Genomic DNA, 20,635 nt, shown 5'->3' with positions numbered 1-20,635 from the left:
AAGAATCAATGAGAAGTCCCCAGACATCATAGCAGTTACAGAAACAAAACTCATGGAGACAATAACAGATGCAATCTTCCCACCAGGATACCAGATCATGAGGAAAGATAGAAGGGGCAGGGGGGGAGGTGGGGTTGCTCTGCTCGTAAAAAACAGATGGAAATTCGAGAAAATGGAAGGAATAGATGAGACGGGAGAAAGAGACTACATAGCAGGTACACTTCAGTCTGGGGAACACAAAGTGGTCATTGCAGTGATGTATAATCCACCACAGAACTGCAGGAGGCCAAGAGAGGAATATGAAGAGAGCAACAGAGCAATGGTGGACACACTTGCTGAGGTGGCAAGAAGAGCTCACTCCAGCAGAGCAAAGTTGCTGGTTATGGGGGATTTCAACCACAGGGAGATTGACTGGGAAAACCTGGAGCCACATGGGGGTCCCGAAACATGGAGAGCCAGGATGTTGGACGTGGTGCTGGAAAACCTCATGCACCAACATGTTAAGGACACTACCAGAGTGAGAGGGGAGGATGAACCAGCAAGATTGGACCTTGTGTTCACCCTGGGCAGCTCAGACATTGAGGACATCAAGTATGAGAGTCCCCTAGGAGCTAGCGACCACGTGGTTCTGTGCTTTGAATACATAGTAGAGCTGCAAGTGGAGAGAATAACAGGAGTAGAATGGGAAAAGCCTGACTATAAAAGAGGGGACTACATAGGGTTGAAGAACTTCCTGCGGGAGGTCCAGTGGGACAGAGAACTGGCAGGAAAGCCAGTAAATGAAATGATGGAATATGTAGCAACAAAATGCAAGGAGGCAGTGGAAAGGTTCATTCCCAAGGGCAACAGTAACAACGGGAAGACCAGAACAAGCCCCTGGTTCACCCGACGGTGTAAGGAGGCAAAAACAAAGTGCAATAGAGAATGGAAAAAGTACAGAAGGCAGAGAACACACGAAAATAGGGAGATCAGTCGCAGAGCCAGGAATGAGTACGCACAGGTAAGGAGGGAGGCCCAGCGACAGTATGAAAATGACATAGCATCGAGAATCAAGACAGACCCGAAACTGTTGTATAGCCACATCAGGAGGAAGACAACAGTCAAAGACCAGGTGATCAGATTAAGGACAGAAGGTGGAGAACTCACAAGAAATGATCAGGAGGTATGTGAGGAGCTGAACAGGAGATTTAAGGAAGTTTTTACAGTAGAGACAGGAAGGGCTGTGGGAAGACAGAACAGAAGGGAACATCAAGAGGGAATATACCAACAAGTGTTGGATGACATACGAACAACTGAGGAGGAGGTGAAGAAGCTCTTAAGTGACCTTGACACCTCAAAGGCGATGGGACCGGACAACATCTCCCCATGGGTCCTGAGAGAAGGAGCAGAGATGCTGTGTGTGCCTCTAACCACAATCTTCAACACATCCCTTGAAACTGGGCAACTACCTGAGAAATGGAAGACAGCTAATGTAGTCCCCATATTTAAGAAAGGAAACAGAAACGAGGCACTAAACTACAGACCTGTGTCTCTGACATGTATTGTGTGCAAAGTCATGGAGAAGATTATCAGGAGGAGAGTGGTCGAACACCTGGAAAGGAACAAGATTATAAATGAAAACCAGCATGGGTTCATGGAAGGCAAATCTTGTATCACAAACCTCCTGGAGTTTTATGACAAGGTAACAGAAGTAAGACATGAGAGAGAGGGTTGGGTAGATTGCGTTTTCCTAGACTGCAGGAAGGCCTTTGACACAGTTCCCCACAAGAGATTAGTGCAGAAGCTGGAGGATCAGGCACACGTAAAAGGAAGGGCACTGCAATGGATAAGGGAATACCTGACAGGGAGGCAGCAACGAGTCATGGTACGTGAAGAGGTATCACAGTGGGCGCCTGTTACGAGCGGGGTCCCACAGGGGTCAGTTCTAGGACCAGTGCTATTTTTGATATATGTGAACGACATGATGGAAGGAATAGACTCTGAAGTGTCCCTGTTCGCAGATGACGTGAAGTTGATGAGAAGAATTAAATCGGACGAGGATGAGGCAGGACTGCAAAGAGACCTGGAGAGGCTGGACATGTGGTCCAGTAACTGGCTTCTCGAATTCAATCCAGCCAAATGCAAAGTCATGAAGATTGGGGAGGGGCAAAGAAGACCGCAGACAGAGTATAGGCTAGGTGGACAAAGACTACAGACCTCACTCAGGGAGAAAGACCTTGGGGTGACCATAACACCGAGCACATCACCGGAGGCACACATCAACCAAATAACCGCTGCAGCATACGGGCGCCTGGCAAACCTGAGAATAGCGTTCCGATACCTTAATAAGGAATCGTTCAAGACACTGTACACTGTGTATGTTAGGCCCATACTGGAGTATGCAGCACCAGTCTGGAACCCACACCTGGTCAAGCACGTCAAGAAGTTAGAGAAAGTACAAAGGTTTGCAACAAGGCTAGTCCCAGAGCTCAAGGGAATGTCGTACGAGGAAAGGTTAAGGGAAATCGGACTGACGACACTGGAGGACAGAAGGGTCAGGGGAGACATGATAACGACATACAAGATACTGCGGGGAATAGACAAGGTGGACAGAGATAGGATGTTCCAGAGAGGGGACACAGGGACAAGGGGTCACAACTGGAAGCTGAAGACTCAGACGAGTCACAGGGACGTTAGGAAGTATTTCTTCAGTCATAGAGTTGTCAGCAAGTGGAATAGCCTAGCAAGTGAAGTAGTGGAGGCAGGAACCATACATAGTTTTAAGAAGAGGTATGACAAAGCTCAGGAAGCAGAGAGAGAGAGGATTCAGTAGCGATCAGTGAAGAGGCGGGGCCAGGAGCTGAGTCTCGACCCCTGCAACCACAATTAGGTGAGTACAATTAGGTGAGTACACACACATGGGAACAGTCTATAGTTTTAAGGCGAGGTATGATAGAGCTCATGGAGCAGGGAGAGAGAGGACCTAGTAGCAATCAGCGAAGAGGCGGGGCCAGGAGCTGTGACTCGACCCCTGCAACCACAAATAGGTGAGTACAAATAGGTGAGTACACAGGAGCTTGGACTCGACCCCTGAAATCTCAACTAGGTGAGTGCACACACATACACACACACACACACACACACACACACACACACACACACACACACACATGCACAGGTCCGGTGGCCTGGTGGCTAAAGCTCCCGCTTCACACACGGAGGGCCCGGGTTCGATTCCCGGCGGGTGGAAACATTTCGACAAGTTTCCTTACACCTGTTGTCCTGTTCACCTAGCAGCAAATAGGTACCTGGGTGTTAGTCGACTGGTGTGGGTCGCATCCTGGGGGACAAGATTAAGGACCCCAATGGAAATAAGTTAGACAGTCCTCGATGACGCACTGACTTTCTTGGGTTATCCTGGGTGGCTAACCCTCCGGGGTTAAAAATCCGAACGAAATCTTATCTTATCTCACACATGTGGTAATGAGCTGACATCAATGACATACTGTGTATGTGCGCGCGCGCTAGTGTGGGTGTATGATCCACTTAATATTTGTATTTATAACTCATTACAATTGTGACCAGGTGTGGACGTATCAGTGGTTCATTACTTTGTAATTTGCTCATGACTGTAACCATGTATAGGAGTGAAGCTGATTCATTACCTCTGTAAATTGCCATGATTGTGACCAGATCTACCTAGAGTTCATTACCTTTGTAACTAGTTCAGCTATCATAACTTTGGGGTCCAGTCACTGGACCCATTATGTACCTTTGTAATCTTTTGACTACCGCCCACAGGATGGGTATGGGGTGCATAATAAAGAAATTAAACTAAAGTGTGTGTGTGTGTGTGACTCAACAATCAATATTTGCACCAATAACTCACTACAGCTATGACCGGGTGTGGAAGTGTGAATTGCTCATTACTCTATAATTTGTTCATGATTGTAGCCATGTATAAACGTAAGTAACCATTCTACAGAATTCATTACCTTTGTAACTTGTGAGCTCATTACCTTTGTACCTAGTTCAGCTATCAAAACTTTGGGGGCCCAGTCCCTGGACCCATTACGTACCTCTGTAATCTGTAAATACCTTTGTAACTTGTCATGATTGTGACCAGACCTACCTGGAGTTCATTACCTTTGTAAATTGTGAGTTCATTACCTTTGTAAATTGTGAGTTCATTACCTTTGTAAATTGTGAGTTCATTACCTCTGTAACTTGCTCAGCTATCAAAACTTTGGAGTCAAGTCCCTGGACCAATTATGTACCTCTGTAATCTTTTGACTACCGCCCACAGGATGGGTATGGGGTGCATAATAAACATATTAAACTAACTATTAAACTAACTGACATATACTATATAGAAAGCTCCTTATTATGCAGGACATTTCAGGCAAATTAGGTTAATTTTGTCCCTGGAATGCGACCCACACCAGTCGACTAACACCCAAGGGCCTATATACTTTATTTTATTTATTCTTACTAAATCACTTTTACTTTACTTACTGACACAGAAAATAGAAAACTTGGAGGACGGTGGTGGTGGTGAGCGCCATCTGTTAATAGAAGGTAGAGTTGAGGTGGTAGAGGTGGGGGCGTGAGAGGCTGAGACTGAGACTGTCAGCTCAGGCAGGAGGAAGCCTCAACGTAAACAAGAAAGGTCAGCTGGGCTTCACTGAGGTTTCCGAGGGGTGAACATGAAGCTTTAGCTGAGTGTAGCACCAGGCCAGGTACATCATCGCTAACCACTCAGGTCACCCAGGTACTCAGGTCTGTGGCACTGCTAGTCTGGCTTGCCAGTAGGTAAAGTTCTTGGGCGAATCTGGGTCGCTCATTCCTTACCTTCTAACTGACTGTAACTGACCTGTTCTCTCTGGAGAAAGGCATGTATGCCACTGAGGTCTAGTCTCGGCCAGTATACGCAGCGGGTTTTATTTTAAAAGGTGTTTTTGTGAATTAAATTAATATTTCTGGTGGCGCCCGGGTAACATAGATTCAATGATCCTCGTAGAGTCCGTTTTTATTCTCGCTTTTGGGTTATTTCAGGTAATTTACACATGTTAAACTGTGTATGATAATTGTACTTGGGTGTACCTGTATCTTAATAAACTTAATTAACCCTGAGTAAACTTGCTTAACCCTCAAGGGATGTGCCTTGACTACGGTGTGGCAGCTCTTGTTTCAAGGAACAGGATTTATTCTTTTCTTCCTTGATTAATCTGATTTCCTCCCATCCCCTAGCTGCTATATGACCCATATGGGTTTAGGACTTTAAGTAAATATTTATTTCATGTCCTTAAGTGGCTTTAAGTGTTATTTATACCATAAAATTTTCAGTACTAAGTGGGCTTTGCTATAGGCATATTTTTATTATGTGTAATTGGTAAAAAAATGTAAGTTAACACGATGAAACCCAAAATAACTGAACCTCAAAAAATTAACTTACTCTGCCAACAGTAGATATGGAACTTGTATATCTTTATTAATGTTTTCTGTGATTGGGTTGGCATGTTGACTGACTCGATACTAACCATTGATTGGCCCTGATGATGCAGCATTCCATCCAGAATACTATATGTAGTTATTTGGTTTTGCTCGCTTGTATCTTAAAAATAATGCACATGTTTGTGAAAGGACCAGTTCAGGATATTAGCACTGCTTCTTTCTGATTAAAATATATTTAAATCTTTGTATACATAAAGATTTTTATAATGGTTTTGAGGGCACAGGTGTTATGTAGATTTACCACAGGATATCCCACTAAAATCAGTGTGACTTTTATAAATTTTAAATTCAATAAACCAATCTACTGTTAAAACCATTTCTAGATTTTGTAAGTAAAGCTTATTTTATTTTAATTATCTGAGATAAGGAGCATACACATTAACAGTTATTGATACATTTTAAACCTTTAAATTAATCTGACTCGCACAGCCACTATTTCCACTCACTTCAGGATTTTAAGCATCACCAACATATACTGTACAGTATTAATGTACAGTGGAACCCCGAATATCGGCTGTAATCCGTTCCAGAAGGTTGGCCTAAATTCGAAGCAATAGTTCCCATAAGAATTAATGTAAATACAATTAATCCATTCCAGACACCCAAAAATATTAAAAAAAAAAAACAACATTTTTTAAAGATTAATTATAGTTTTACATACACAAAACAATGAGAACTAAATAAAATAAATGAATATTTAAATCACTGTTACATACCTTTATTGAAGACTCTTGTTGGCTTATGGAAGTCAGGGAGGAGGAGAGAGGGAGGACTGATTATTGTTAGGAAAGGGAATCCCCCTCCATAAGGACTTCAAGTATCAAAACCCCCTCTGGGGTTACTTCCCTCCCTGCTTGCTACACTCCCTGCCTCTCTGCTACACTCCCTCCCTCTATGCTACACTCCCTCCATGCTACACTCCCTGCCTGCCTGCTACACTCCCTGCCTCTCTCCACATCTTCCATTGTTTGTGATCTCTTTTTTGTTAACATGTTTACCCCTATTGCCACATCAGCTTCCTTGATTTGTTCTTTCTTTGCTAGAATAGAAGTGATTGTTGATTTGGATTTCCCTTACATCTTGGCAAGTTCTAGCACTCGAACACCACTCTCATATTTTTCAGTAATTCTTTCTGAAATTCCATCGTGTTTCTAACTTTCTTTACCAAAGAAACTTTACTAGGAACTTTCTTCGGGCCCAAGGTGGTTTATTTCACAGTCACACTTAATAAACAAGCACAAAAACCAATGGATATTAAGGAAATGTTTGGATGAATGCATGGAGTATATACTCATTCACCAAGAGAGACAGGGAGACTGACTCACCTATGCAGCAGCGTCCTGGCGGGAGGCGGGCTGATACATATAATACAACCAATTTGCGAGGCACCAGCCAAAATACGGAGCAAATTTTCAGCCAAAAAACTGGCCTAAATAAAATTTTGCCGATGAACACGGTAACCGATATTTGGGGTTCCACTGTAATAATTTTTTTTAGCTACACGTACTCTTCCTTTTCAGTTTGAACCTCACTAGAGTTCAGGTATTTCACAAAATTACATAGAAAAATATTATTTTCGAAGAATTATAATTTAGTAAAAAAAAAAAATTGGTTATTTTTTGAGGTCTGAAGAGTGCAACCCTATTTTTTCCCTGTATGCTTTTTTCACTCCATAATTCTCAGAAATCAGTAACAGCATAGTTTTCAGGAACATAACCCATGTGAATTATGAAGGTCCACTGTTCAGCCTCTCCTCACTTAATGACGGAGTTCCGTTCCTAAGACCACGTCATTAAACGAATTCATCAGTAAGTGAGGAGCATACTACGTATAATGGTATTGGGTTTGTGTCAACCATCTTTGATATTGTTTTAATGTTACCTTTGCACCTTTTATAACATTTCTGGTATATTTTTTAATGTTTATACAGAAATGTACTGTATACGTATTGAAATAAATAGAATAGAGGAAATCAGCTCTAATATAAATTATTTAGGTATAAATACAGGTCAGAGAGCCCATCATAAGTCCGAGGCATTGTTAAACGAGTATGACACTAAGTGAGGAAAGGCTGTATACAGCATACTGTATATATGATTATGTATGTGTGTTTTTATGTATGTGTGCTTGTTTGTTTACAGTATACATTTTTTTCTTTTTTCAGAAAGAAATTTGAAGACTATGGTTTTCATAGCTACATGCTAAGGCAGTGAAGTGAATTATTGCTCAAGCAAATGGGAAAAATTGCAATTCACTCTTAATACATATATTGCATTCTTAATTGAAAAAATTATTACTAATTTATTACAGTAAAAACTTGTTTGAGAATGCTTAATAAATTACAGTTATGAAATTTGAATGAAGGATACTGTATTTGCTCTCAATACTGAATTGTCTTGTAAGAAGTGATGTGTTGATGTGGACTAGTGAGATGATATGGTGGGCCTGGGGTGGTATGCGTGGTTGGTGGTGTGTGTACTGTGGTGGTTGTTTTCAGTAGAGGTTACCACATCTCTGCCAGATGACCTCCTCACCATCACTGTGCTCATGACCCTTCAGTACTCATTTATGCTGCTCTTCATCATCTCTGCTGCTCATCTCTACCGAACTGTACTCCCTCATCCTGCCAGTGGCATTGTAGGCAGTTGGTTTACGTGAAATTATTTTTTTCAAGCAAATAGTGTAGTGGATTTCTGATTACAAGTTTTTTGAATTACTAAAGTCTTGAAAATGTGTAAATTATAATTTTCCATATATAATTTAGAAATTTTGTTTTTTTTAAAAAGTTAGGCAAGCTAAAGTGTAAAGCATTTAAAGTATAATCAGGTCTGTGACTGGCATTTTTTCATGAGCCTTCCTCATACAGTTTGGAAAAGGAGTCAGTGTGATACTTAGCATGGTGGTTTCTATGGCAGGTGTGCTGGTAGCACTGGCGGTGGTGGCAGGTCATGTTTGGATTGTGTATGTGTCTGCTCCACACCTCCTACCACCAGATGCCTGGCTCATAACAGCGCTAGATCTCTTGGCTCACTGGGCACTTGTATGGGAAATAACTGCTTTCTGTAGTTTTCTAAATGATGTGGAGATTAAAGGGACTGGTGGTGGAATTATCTCTGAATTAAGAAATAGTTGGATTTAATTTGACATTTTGTGATGAGAAATGAATTACAAATCTAAATGTGTGAAAAATACATTGTTAATTTTAAGAAGTTTTCTTAGAAATGTTATATGCAAAGGGATACAGAAATTAAACTCTGAAAAGTTTAATTTTTATTGAAATCAGTTTGGGAATTTATTAGATTGCTACAATTTGACAATGGAAAGAACAGATGACAACATGGTCCTGGGACCTAATACACAAACTGAAGTGCTTGAAATGCAGCACCCAGTTTCTAACACCGAGGAACTAGATAGTTTAAAATTTGGTGATGCTACAGGCATACTTGACATGCATTTCGAGTTGGCCAGTGATGACCAGACCATTCATTCTGCTCTTGGATCAAGGACATCCACACCGACCTCAGGGACAGAGTACAAATCGTGTAGCAATCCATCATCACCAGAAAGGCATAGGAAGTTCGATGGAATTGGATCAACTACACCACAGAATGAGACGGCATGTAGCATAAACATGAGTGCTAACATTGCTAGTAAACTTAAAAAAATGAGAAGGTCTGAAGAACGCTTGGACAGTTCACTTCAAAATAGTTTTGAAGAGCTAGATGCTGGTGAAACTCTGCATGTTCAGCCATCTCAGGACACTGATGCTAGAGGATCCCCACCAGCCACTGGCAAGAAGAGAGACTCGCAAAAACCTTCACTTCGTCAAGTGTTTCCTTATATTTCATGCCTTCCATTTGAAAACAATATAATATTTTGCTTTGTTTTGTCTGTTTGGGATAATATAGTTGGTCCCCAGACTGTTTATGTGTGGAAAAGAAAAGCATTTCCTTCACAAAAGACATTTGATGATTTGTTTGAAGAGACTGGAGGTGTACATGTGAGGAAAGGACGTAAAGAGTCGGGCAGTCTTACTTCAGAACAGACTGGTGCAAAGTTAGAAACACATGCTAGCCTGCCTTCAAAAGATGAAACCGGACAAAACAAGAAAAATATGCCTAAGAATACATCAAGAAAGTCAAGTAATGCTTCTAGTCATTCAGAAAACAATTGCTCAATAGAGCTAGAGGAGATTTCATCATATAATGAAATAAAGAATACGCTAGGGTGTAGTGTTCAGGAGTTCGCTTGTGAGGAAGAGCAAAACTTAAGTTGCACGGAAAGTTTTGGAAAAGTGTCCAATGAAGAGATGTTGCTCAGATCTGGAAATGTTTCCAACAATAATGAGAGTTTTGCTTCACAAGAGATGTCCCACAATTATGCTGACTTAAATGATGAGGCTTTTCAAGATAGCTTGAATCCAGTGCAACATGCCAGTGCAACTAGGACATCCTCAGATAGTTTTGGTAAAGCAGATGAGCAAGGTAAATTCATTCTTTTATAATTACAGTATTCTATTTTTTAATAGCAAGCTTATATAAGTATTTTGCAAAACTGTCATGAATTATAATTTTTTTTAAATGTTGCATCCATCCATCCTTCTCATCCTTCTTTGTAATGACTTTCACTGATCTGTAAAACATATTGTACTCATCATATGTAGTAAGATTTCTTAATTTTTGTTGCTATCTTTCAGAAATTTCCTGCAAATTTCTTTAATCTTATCACAGAATTAGGTAATTTTAAGAGTTCTTTCTAAATACTACAGTACTGTATACTACCATGACATAAAATTCTACATTAAGCTTCAGTGGCATGCAAGATTAAATTACCATAAATTTGACTGTGGTGTCAGCACACTTCTGGAATGGCAGGGATTAAGTGGATGCTGGGGAGTGTTTTTTGTTTTTTCTTTGGGTCATGCTGCATTGGCAGAAGATAACTGTCAAATTAAAAAAAAAAAAAGTATTCTAGATGTAAATGAAATTCTACTATAAAAAAATGTTGCAACATTGGATTTTTACATATGGGCATCTGATCAAATATCGTATCTTCCCACTTAAAAGGCCAGTGTTTCTGTATTATATATTATATGTATTGACAGAGTCTTATACTCTGAGATGTGTTCATGTGTGTATATATAGTGCATACACTAAGTTTGTTTGTTTGTTTTAACGACGGAGTTCCGTTCCTAAGACCACGTCAGTAAATCTGGTCAGAGAGCCCATCGTTAGCCCGAGGCGTCGGTAAATGAGTATGTTGCTAAGCGAGGAGAGGCTGTATTCTTGATTGGTAGTACGTATACCAATAAAATGCAACCTTAACCCTTAAACTGTCCAAATGTAGATCTACGTTGATGTGCATAGTGCTCCGAACATAGATCTACGTCCGATATTACATGCTTTCAAATGGAAAAAATCAAGGTCGGAGCGCTACACATGTCAACGTAGATCTACGTTTGGACAGTTTAAGGGTAAATGACCCTTTTGTAGTTGCTAGATTAAAACTAAAAGTGCTAAGAGAAAACATGATGTTTTCATGTTTATCCATCATTGTAATTTTTTTTTTTTTTTTGACACTTGCTATTTCCCACCGAGGTAGGGTGACCTGAAAAAGAAGAAACACTTTCATCATCATTCACTACATCACAGTCTTGCCAGAGGTGTGCTGATACTACAGTTCAAAAACTGCAACATATCTCCACCCCTCCTTCAAAGTGCAGGCACTGTAAAATGCTCATACTGTATTAAATTCTGCATGCATTACACACAACTTTCTTCTGAGATATACAAAATTCTCTAGATAACTCATTTTAAAAATGTCCTTGTTTGTTTACTTCAGCTTTTAATACTCCCCACTTCCTTTACCATTCTATGGTGTGGATGCTTACCTCTCGTGCAAACCCAGTTTATCTCACTCTTGTATTAAATTTCCTCCTTATTCTGAACATTGTGTAAACATTTACAATCTTTATATGTACATTGTGTTGAGGTCACTGTCAAGAGTTGCAGTACTGTACTAGTCTTTCTGAAATTGTTCTGAGCCCAGAGCAAGCTATGGGATAGGTTCTGTAGTTCCACATAGTTCCAGCAGTTTGAAGTTTTAGTTATTTTACAGAACATGAGATTTGTGACCTCACTTCTGGTTGGTTTTTACAATGTAGTAATAATGTAAGATATGAATCTTGTGCTATAGTAGTATTCCTTTTTTAGTTCATCCTTCTGTCATTTAGATCTGATAAAATTTAGATTTATTCATGAAATAGCAGTTCTGCTGACTTCAAATCTTGGGTGATTTATTTTACAGTACAGTAAAGCTTTGATAAAACAAACCTGTATAACAGACTTTGAAAATACAAAACAAAATTTCCTAGGTTACTTAATTTGGAAAAATTTGACAAAGTCCTATGGTTACAGAATTGTCCTTTATTGTTACTATTGCAGCAAAAAATCTCCTTTATCCAGCACAATTGCCATTACTGGCTACTTGTTCCACCCTATTAGTCTGTTGTAAGCAGGGTTTACAATACTACTGTATTTTATAAATTGTAAGGCTGTGCCATCATGGGAACCCCAAACAAAGCTTGTTATTGATTGTACTCCAGACTTCAGGAAATATTGATTATCCTGTACAGTATACTATTTTGGTGCATTGTTACCCAGAGTTTGGGAGCAGCTGGTCATGTGGACGTAGTCGACTGCGGATAGGAAAGGTGGTATGGTATGTGACTGTGCACAGTGTTGGTGTTGGCCAAGTGGGACCCTCATTGGAAAAGATCACATCATCACTTCATGTGGTCCCTCACCAGGGGATTATTATTATGGCTGCCAGGTAACTTGAATTTCTGATTTCAAATTGCATACCTCTACTGGCTAATTATTTTCATATGGAACTGGAGGCAAAGGTTCTTTAATTTCATTACTATAATCAATGTTAGAGATTTAAAAATGTGAGACTTTGCAGTTTGTGTACAAATTAAGTTTACCAGATGCTGAAGAATAACAAATACAAATTGTAAGAGGAAGATTAATAATAATAATAATAATATACAGGTCTCCCTCAACATTCACGTTTTCAGCTTTCACGGGCTTCACACATTCGCGAATTCCCAACCGCCAAATTCCCAGCCACCAAATTCCCAGCCGCCAAATCGTATTTAAGTTTCCCGCCACCTGTGAGTCCCTACTTCCCTCCCTCCGACCCCTGCAACTGGCAGCCAGCCCTCCCACCACTCAGTGTGGCGAGTGTTTTGTTTGTTCATTATTTGCTATTAAACTACAGTATAAATAATGTAAACCCATTCATCTGCATATTGGAATGGCTATTCGGACAGGTATTAGACGGTGACAGGAGGGGTGTTAATGTTGCAGTTTAAAAACTGTAGTGTAAAGCACCCTTCTGGCAAGACAGTGATGGAGTGAATGATGGTGAAAGTTTTTCTTTTTCGGGCCACCCTGCCTTGGTGGGAATCGGCCAGTGTGATAATAAAATAAAAAATAAATCATGTGTTTACTCTTGAACACTGCAAAGAATTAATCATTTCTGCTACAGCCAATAATAACAATAGTGATAATAATAATAATAATAATAAATATGATATAATTGAAGAAGGAAATTGTACAAAAATACGAGGGAGTGGTTGACACATCGTCAGTGTGACTTTGTTTATGCTGGAGTGAACATTAGTCTCCTTGCTCTTCCAAACATTTCACAATAATTCATTGTTTGGTGCTTGTAGATTGAGTGTGACTGGAGTGGTAGAGGCAGTGATTGAGGCAATGGTATTTAATAACATACATGTTAAATAATATGCACTATTATTATTTATAACATATATGTTATTAAATACATACATGTTATTATTAACATGTATGTATTTAATAACATATATGTTATAAATAATAATAGTACATGTTATTAAATACCACTGCCTCAACCGCTGAATTATTGTGAAATGTTTGGAAGAGCAGGGAGACTAATGTTCACTCCAGCATAAACAAAGTCACACTGACGATGTGTCAACCACTCCCTCGTATTTTTGTACAATTTCCTTCTTCAATTATATCGTATTTATTATTATTATTATTACTATTGTTATTATTAGCAATAGCAGAAATGTTCGATTCTTTGCTGTGTTCAAGAGTAAACACATGATGTCACCGTCTAATACCTTTCCTAATAGCCATTCCAATATGCAGTCATGAATGGGTTTACATTATTTATTCTGTAGTTTAATAGCAAATAATGAACAAACAAAACACTCGCCACACTGAGTGGTGGGAGGGCTGGCTGCCAGTTGCGGGGGTCGGAGGGAGGGTAGTAGGGACTCACAGTGGTAGAAGCATTGGTGGAGGCAGTGGTGGAGTCTGTGGTATTTAATAACATACATGTTATTAACTTACATGTTATTAAATAACATACGTTATTAAAGCATAACATGTATATATTTAGTACAGTTTACAACGTTTTCATGTATTTTATGATTATTCATGGTTCAACAAGTTAAGGAAGCAGTATTGTAATATATTTCCCTACAATATATTGGGGCACCAAACATTCACGGTTTTTCAACATTCGCGAGGCTCTTGATCCCCTAACCCTCGCGAATGTTGAGGGAGACCTGTAATGTAGTCCTATATTTCTGCTAAAAATGGGTATTTGCCAGTGGTGATTGTTCTTTGGTAGATAAACAAACCCCAGAATAATTTTTCTCATTGCACAGCACTTCAAAATGCAGTTGAACATGTTACTAAGGAATTCTTTTTAGTATGACACAACTGTCAGTGTATCTTAAAATTTCAGGTGCTAAATGATTGAAACTAATTTAGAGAGCTGTTTAGTACATGGTTTCACTGATATCTGTGTTGCCTAAATAATATTCAAGAAATGGTGGGTCAGCTTTCTGATGTCTCCAGTTGGGTGATCTTTGAAGTTCCAGGTTAAGGACATGCAAACAAAATTTAGAAAAGATACTGTGTAGTAGGGATAGTCTTAGTTGTTCTTTGCTGATGGCAGTTCTTTGGGAGTTTCTGAGAGGTTGCAAAAGTTGGTGCAATATGTAGGGTGTAGCAAGAGGAAAAAGTGATCATATGTAAGAGAAATGATGGAAGTTACAAAATATTTAGGTAGTGATATACTGGATATCAAATTTTAGGAAAAGTTGGAGGAAGTGAATGTATACATATTTAGGTTTCTGGGAGTGAACTTGCTGGTGAATGAGTCTATGAAGGATGTAGTAAACCCTAGAATGGATGGGAAGGGATGGGGAAGAGGTAGGCATCTGCGGAAAGAAAGAAGTTTATCTATAGAGGCAAAAGGGAGAAGTTACCAGAGTATAGTGGTACCAGCATGAAGCATGATCTTCCAGTGTTGCTGTGTAAAGGAGGTTGAATGGCAGAAATAGTGGAGATATCATACTTGAGGGCAGTGTGTTGCATGAATATTATGCAAAGGAGTTGAGGTAGTTTTGCCATTTGAAGGGATGTAGGATGACAAAAAGAATGTATAAAACTTTGGTGGAGGGAAGAAAGGATAAGGGTCATCCCAGGAAGGGTTTGAGAAAGGAGCTAAAGGAGGCTTGAGCATCCAGCAGGCATGTCTGAATGTGTTAGATCAGAGTGGAGACAAATGACTTAGTGTTTGACCTGCTGTTGGAGTGTGAACAGTGTAACATTTATGAAAGAATTCAGGGAAACCAGTCAGCCGAGCTAGAGTCCTGGAAGTGGAAAAGACAACATCTGCTCTCTGAAGGAGGGCTAGAGATGTTGCTGTTTGGAGGGTCATGTGAATTGTGATTCCTGTACATTTCTCGCAAGACAGCTATTGAATGAATGATGAATGCTTCCTTATTTTGAGTCATCGTACCTTGGTGGAAGAAGGCCAGATAAAAATAAAAATGCATAGGCAAGTGCACTTAACTATAGTACTATATAAATATAAAAATAACAAACACTGTATAAACAAATTCAGTTCTTTAAAAATGTGACATCTTAGGAAGATGAGGTAACCAGCATTCTTAAAAAAAAAAAAATAGTGATACTAATACAGCAAAGTGCAAAGGGCTACTGACATGGCTGCATGGAATTTTGTGCAGTAGTAATTAGTTTTTTGTATACTAATTGTTTCTCAACCAGGATTACATTATCATCACATATATGGGATGCTAAAACCATGGGGGATCATACAACTCAGAAGGTAATGGGAGGCATTCAGGTTCAATCCGAGAAAAGAGAAGTCATGTCCAATTCGTTGGATCACAATCCTCTCATCAGCATCAAGGAACCTTCCTTGGGGGGTCCTCAGCCAAAAGAAGAAATAAAAGTACTGGATAAAATATTCACAACTAACCTCCATTGTAATGGAAACTAGACAAGGTTTCGATCCTCATAAACCATTACCAAACTGTCTTAGTTATTATTTATGGTTTGTGGGTTAGATGTTAAATGTTCAAATAATGGAATTGACTTGTTATTCAAAGGTAGCATATTTATGTTATTTAATAACTTTTCCTTCAGTGATTCATTGCTTCTAACAGATTCACAGTAGAAGAGGAAGATGGGGCTGTGCCATATTGTCTGTCTATGGTAGTGCCTCTGGAGGAGTACAAGAACTTCCTACCCCTTAAAGAGATGGTAACAACCTGGCTAGTCACAATTGCTGCAACTACCAGACTGCTCATCACTAAGGTGCATGATAGTTTTACTCTTGTTTTAAAAGTAACAGTTTATTGCATACAGATTCCATAATCTTGGTATCACTTTTTTTTTCCTTCCCTCTTGATTACATAAATATTCACAATGAAAAAAATTGGTTTGTACATTTCATCAGTAATTTCGTCATTCACTGCTATATTGATAGTTATATACTGGTTTTGGTGAAGAGTGTTTTTAGGGTACTACTGTATACATCTCTTAAATATAAAATTTCATTCTAATGTGTGTCGTAAGAGGCAACAGTAATTGCCTTTTACGACACGCACGACTTACAGAGGAAGCATTCTGGAGATTGGAAATAAACAAGAACTAGTAAGAAAATAGAAGACAACTCAAAGGGGTGTGTATATATATGTTTGTACATGCATATGTAGTGTGGCCTAAGTGTAAGTAGAAGTAGCAAGACGTACCTGAAATTTTGCATGTTTACGAGATAGAAAAAAGACGCCAGCAGTCCTACTATCATGTCAGACAATTACAGGCTTCCGTTTTACTCACTTGGAAGGACAGTAGTACCTCCCTGAGCGGTTGCTGTCTACCAACCTACTACCTAGATTCCTGTATATTATTCTACTAATTTATAATGTACTGTATTCTTGAAGTTCTTTAAGTTAAATTGGGTAATCAATCCTAATAAATACTTTATTTTTACAGCATGGTCTTGAGGGTGGTGGACGCATAAAAGGTAAGCTAGTAGAGCTGTGTGATGTTTTAGTAGCTTTACGAAGTGCCAGTTTGGATCAGTACCCACTTACACCAGCTGGTCGACCTCCCGATGACCGCAGACTTGCCGAAATTATATTAACCTCACACTTGCAAACTATGGGGTCTACCGTTGTTGTTGCTGATTCACCAAATGCTGCTAATAAGGTAATGATAAGTATTGGTTAAATTTTTTTTGCAGTGTTTTATTACAGTACTGTATAAAATTTCTTGTTTACCTATGTCATTTAGCATCCACCATTCACTTTCTTCTTTCAATGCACCAACCATACCCCACCAAGGCGGATTGGTAATTTCTTGTAAATTTGTATTACCTATTTGCATTTTCAAAAGTCCTTTGCTTGTGTCCTGTTGTCAGTGTTTCTTATAATTTTTATTTTCTTATTGTTGTAACTTACACTGTACTGCCTCTTCATGGATGTCGTGTTGGTATTCTACTACTTAATATGAGGAGAAAAACTGTATTCATTCAACATCATTTATTCTCAGTTTATAATTGTGTCCTGCTGTTTTCCATTGGTGATAATAAATCTACATATTTTCACTTATCCTTTTATAATCTTGTATGTGGCTGTGTCTCCTGATTTCCTTATATTAACCAATGAAGATATCTCTAGTGTTTTTATTTTTCTTTGCCAGTAATGTTTCTTACCTCTAACAAGAGCTAATAGCTATGGGCTACTTTTGAACATTTTTCTCTTATCCACATATTTCTGAAAGCTTTCTTGAAGCTTGCCAGCATAGCATTTCAGTTACCTACTATCTCATTTATGCTTTCTTACAGTGACAGTCAGTATGTGAATAATTACTCCTAGATACCTTCAATATTTTATTACAATAACATTTCATGGAGAGCGTATAAATCTGTAGGGGAAGGAAGGCGGGGTAGGGGTCATCCTCGAAAAGGTTGGAGGGAGGGGGTAAAGGAGGTTTTGTGGGCGAGGAGCTTGGACTTCCAGCAAGCGTGCGTGAGCACTTTAAAGGAGGGGTTTGGGATATTGGCAGTTTGGAGGGATATGTTGTGTATCTTTATACATATATGCTTCTAAACTGTTGTATTCTGAGCACCTCTGCAAAAACAGTGATAATGTGTGAGTGTGGTGAAAGTGTTGAATGATGATGAAAGTATTTTCTTTTTGGGGATTTTCTTTCTTTTTTGGGTCACCCTGCCTCGGTGGGAGACGGCCGACTTGTTGAAAAAAAAAAAAAATTAAACGAGATAATCTGTAGCCGTAACTTAAGTGTTACTTTGTACACAGAAAAAGAGGTTAATATGAGTTTGTGTGGCTGACCGAATGAATGATTGACTGACTGAATGACTGACTTACTGAATAACTGACTTACTGAATAACTGACTTGCTGAATAACTGACTTACTGAATGACTGGACTGATTGACTGAGTGACTTTACTGAATGACTTACTGAGTGACTTACTGAGTGACTTGACTGACTTACTGAATGACTTGACTGTAATAATATTATATTATTATATTATTATTATGAATGTTGCAGCGAGGAGAAGGCTGGAGGCAGTGGAGATGTCATGTCTGAGGGCAATGTGTGGTGTGAATATAATGCAGAGAATTCGTAGTTTGGAAGTTAGGAGGAGGTGCGGGATTACCAAAACTGTTGTCCAGAGGGCTGAGGAAGGGTTGTTGAGGTGGTTCGGACATGTAGAGAGAATGGAGCGAAACAGAATGACTTCAAGAGTGTATCAGTCTGTAGTGGAAGGAAGGCGGGGTAGGGGTCGGCCTAGGAAGGGTTGGAGGGAGGGGGTAAAGGAGGTTTTGTGTGCGAGGGGCTTGGACTTCCAGCAGGCATGCGTGAGCGTGTTTGATAGGAGTGAATGGAGACAAATGGTTTTTAATACTTGACGTGCTGTTGGAGTGTGAGCAAAGTAACATTTATGAAGGGATTCAGGGAAACCGGCAGGCCGGACTTGAGTCCTGGAGATGGGAAGTACAGTGCCTGCACTCTGAAGGAGGGGTGTTAATGTTGCAGTTTAAAAACTGTAGTGTAAAGCACCCTTCTGGCAAGACAGTGATGGAGTGAATGATGGTGAAAGTTTTTCTTTTTCGGGCCACCCTGCCTTGGTGGGAATCGGCCGGTGTGATAATAAAAAAATAAATAATTATTATTGCTGAGAAGAAAAAGAGATTGATTTCCGTGGAATTAAAGCATGAAATCGTAGATAAACAAGGACCCCAATGGAAATAAGTCACTGACTTTTTTGGGTTATCCTAGATTCTCTACACATATGCTGCTATGTATGATAATTCTATGTAACTGTATTTGTGTATACCTGAATAAACTTGCTTACTTACTTACTAGCCAGGTGTCCAGGTTTTGGGTTGAGGGGGAAGAGGGAGGAGGGGAGCTGGCTCGTAACTCAGAGCAAAATAATCGACCCGTGGATGGCTCGTATCTCAAAAAACTCATACGTTGGGACACTCGTAAGTCAAGGTTCCACTGTATTAATATGATAGCTATGGCAGCTAAGTTATACATGTATATTTATACAAAAGGTGTCATGTCTGAGGGCAATGTGTGGTGTGAATATAATGCAGAGAATTCGTAGTTTGGAAGTTAGGAGGAGGTGCGGGATTACCAAAACTGTTGTCCAGAGGGCTGAGGAAGGGTTGTTGAGGTGGTTCGGACATGTAGAGAGAATGGAGCGAAACAGAATGACTTCAAGAGTGTATCAGTCTGTAGTGGAAGGAAGGCGGGGTAGGGATCGGCCTAGGAAAGGTTGGAGGGAGGGGGTAAAGGAGGTTTTGTGTGCGAGGGGCTTGGACTTCCAGCAGGCATGCGTGAGCATGTTTGATAGGAGTGAATGGAGACAAATGGTTTTTAATACTTGACGTGCTGTTGGAGTGTGAGCAAAGTAACATTTGTGAAGGGAATCAGGGAAACCGGCAGGCCGGACTTGAGTCCTGGAGATGGGAAGTACAGTGCCTGCACTCTGAAGGAGGGGTGTTAATGTTGCACTTTAAACTGTAGTGTAAAGCACCCTTCTGGCAAGACAGTGATGGAGTGAATGATGGTGAAAGTTTTTCTTTTTCGGGTCACCCTGGCTTGGTGGGAATTGGCCAGTGTGATGATAAAAAATAAATATTATACAAAAGCAAATTATCTTCCAGGAATCAATTTAAAATGTTTTTCTCTGCCATTATGTTGGAACCTGGGTGTTTGTGTTGTGCCCATGGACAGATGGTGATGTGGATTGCCCAGTTTTCTGATCCTAGTACCCTCCCTGCATCTAGATTGTGTCTCTCCTATACACAATGGCCATTCCATCCTGGTTTGTATATTCAGGTAGGTTTACATATTTCTGATATACAATATATTTCAAATTCTTAGAATAATACTTGTGTAACAATTCTTATAACACTTAAGTGCTTGGCTTTAATGATGTGGTGTGCTTGTGGAGTTATCCATGGAACAAAACTTATTTTAGAATGATTTATTTTCTCTTTGTAGGTCCTGCCATTTGAGTTCACTAGCCATATGATAATGACACTTTTTTTTTTTTTTTTTTTTTTTTTTTTTTTACAAAGACACAAGTATACAGACCAAGCCTTTATTTGGATCTTTTGATCTAAATAGAGCTTTCTTGAGTCATGATTTGAAAAAGCTATACTTGGAGAAAAATGTTGTCCAAATAAAGGCTTGCTCTGCATACCTGTCAGCATTATGCCCTTCCACCC

At 39.5% G+C, this 20,635-nt stretch overlaps 1 protein-coding gene across 4 annotated transcripts in view; it reads left to right on the top strand.

Moving 5' to 3' along the window:
- Positions 1-4,567: 4,567 nt before the first annotated feature.
- Positions 4,568-20,635, top strand: part of LOC128687892 (uncharacterized) — a 40,236-nt gene continuing 24,168 nt past the window's right edge. Inside the window, exons 1-6 of one of the 4 annotated variants that reach the window (XM_053775466.2) lie at positions 4,568-4,718; positions 7,658-9,977; positions 12,156-12,324; positions 16,028-16,178; positions 16,860-17,075; positions 20,139-20,243. In XM_053775466.2, the coding sequence (XP_053631441.2) occupies positions 8,810-9,977; positions 12,156-12,324; positions 16,028-16,178; positions 16,860-17,075; positions 20,139-20,243 (1,809 nt within the window). In that variant the 5' untranslated portion in view covers positions 4,568-4,718; positions 7,658-8,809. Of the gene's footprint in view, positions 4,759-7,657; positions 9,978-12,155; positions 12,325-16,027; positions 16,179-16,859; positions 17,076-20,138; positions 20,244-20,635 lie in introns of all 4 variants that reach the window. The other 3 variants (XM_053775467.2, XM_053775465.2, XM_053775468.2) reach the window with 3 other exon arrangements.

Source organism: Cherax quadricarinatus, chromosome 10 (genome assembly GCF_038502225.1).
Source record: "Cherax quadricarinatus isolate ZL_2023a chromosome 10, ASM3850222v1, whole genome shotgun sequence".
NCBI lineage: Eukaryota > Metazoa > Arthropoda > Malacostraca > Decapoda > Parastacidae > Cherax > Cherax quadricarinatus.
Note: the sequence above shows the minus strand (reverse complement) of the source record. Positions and strands in the feature narration are given on the sequence as shown.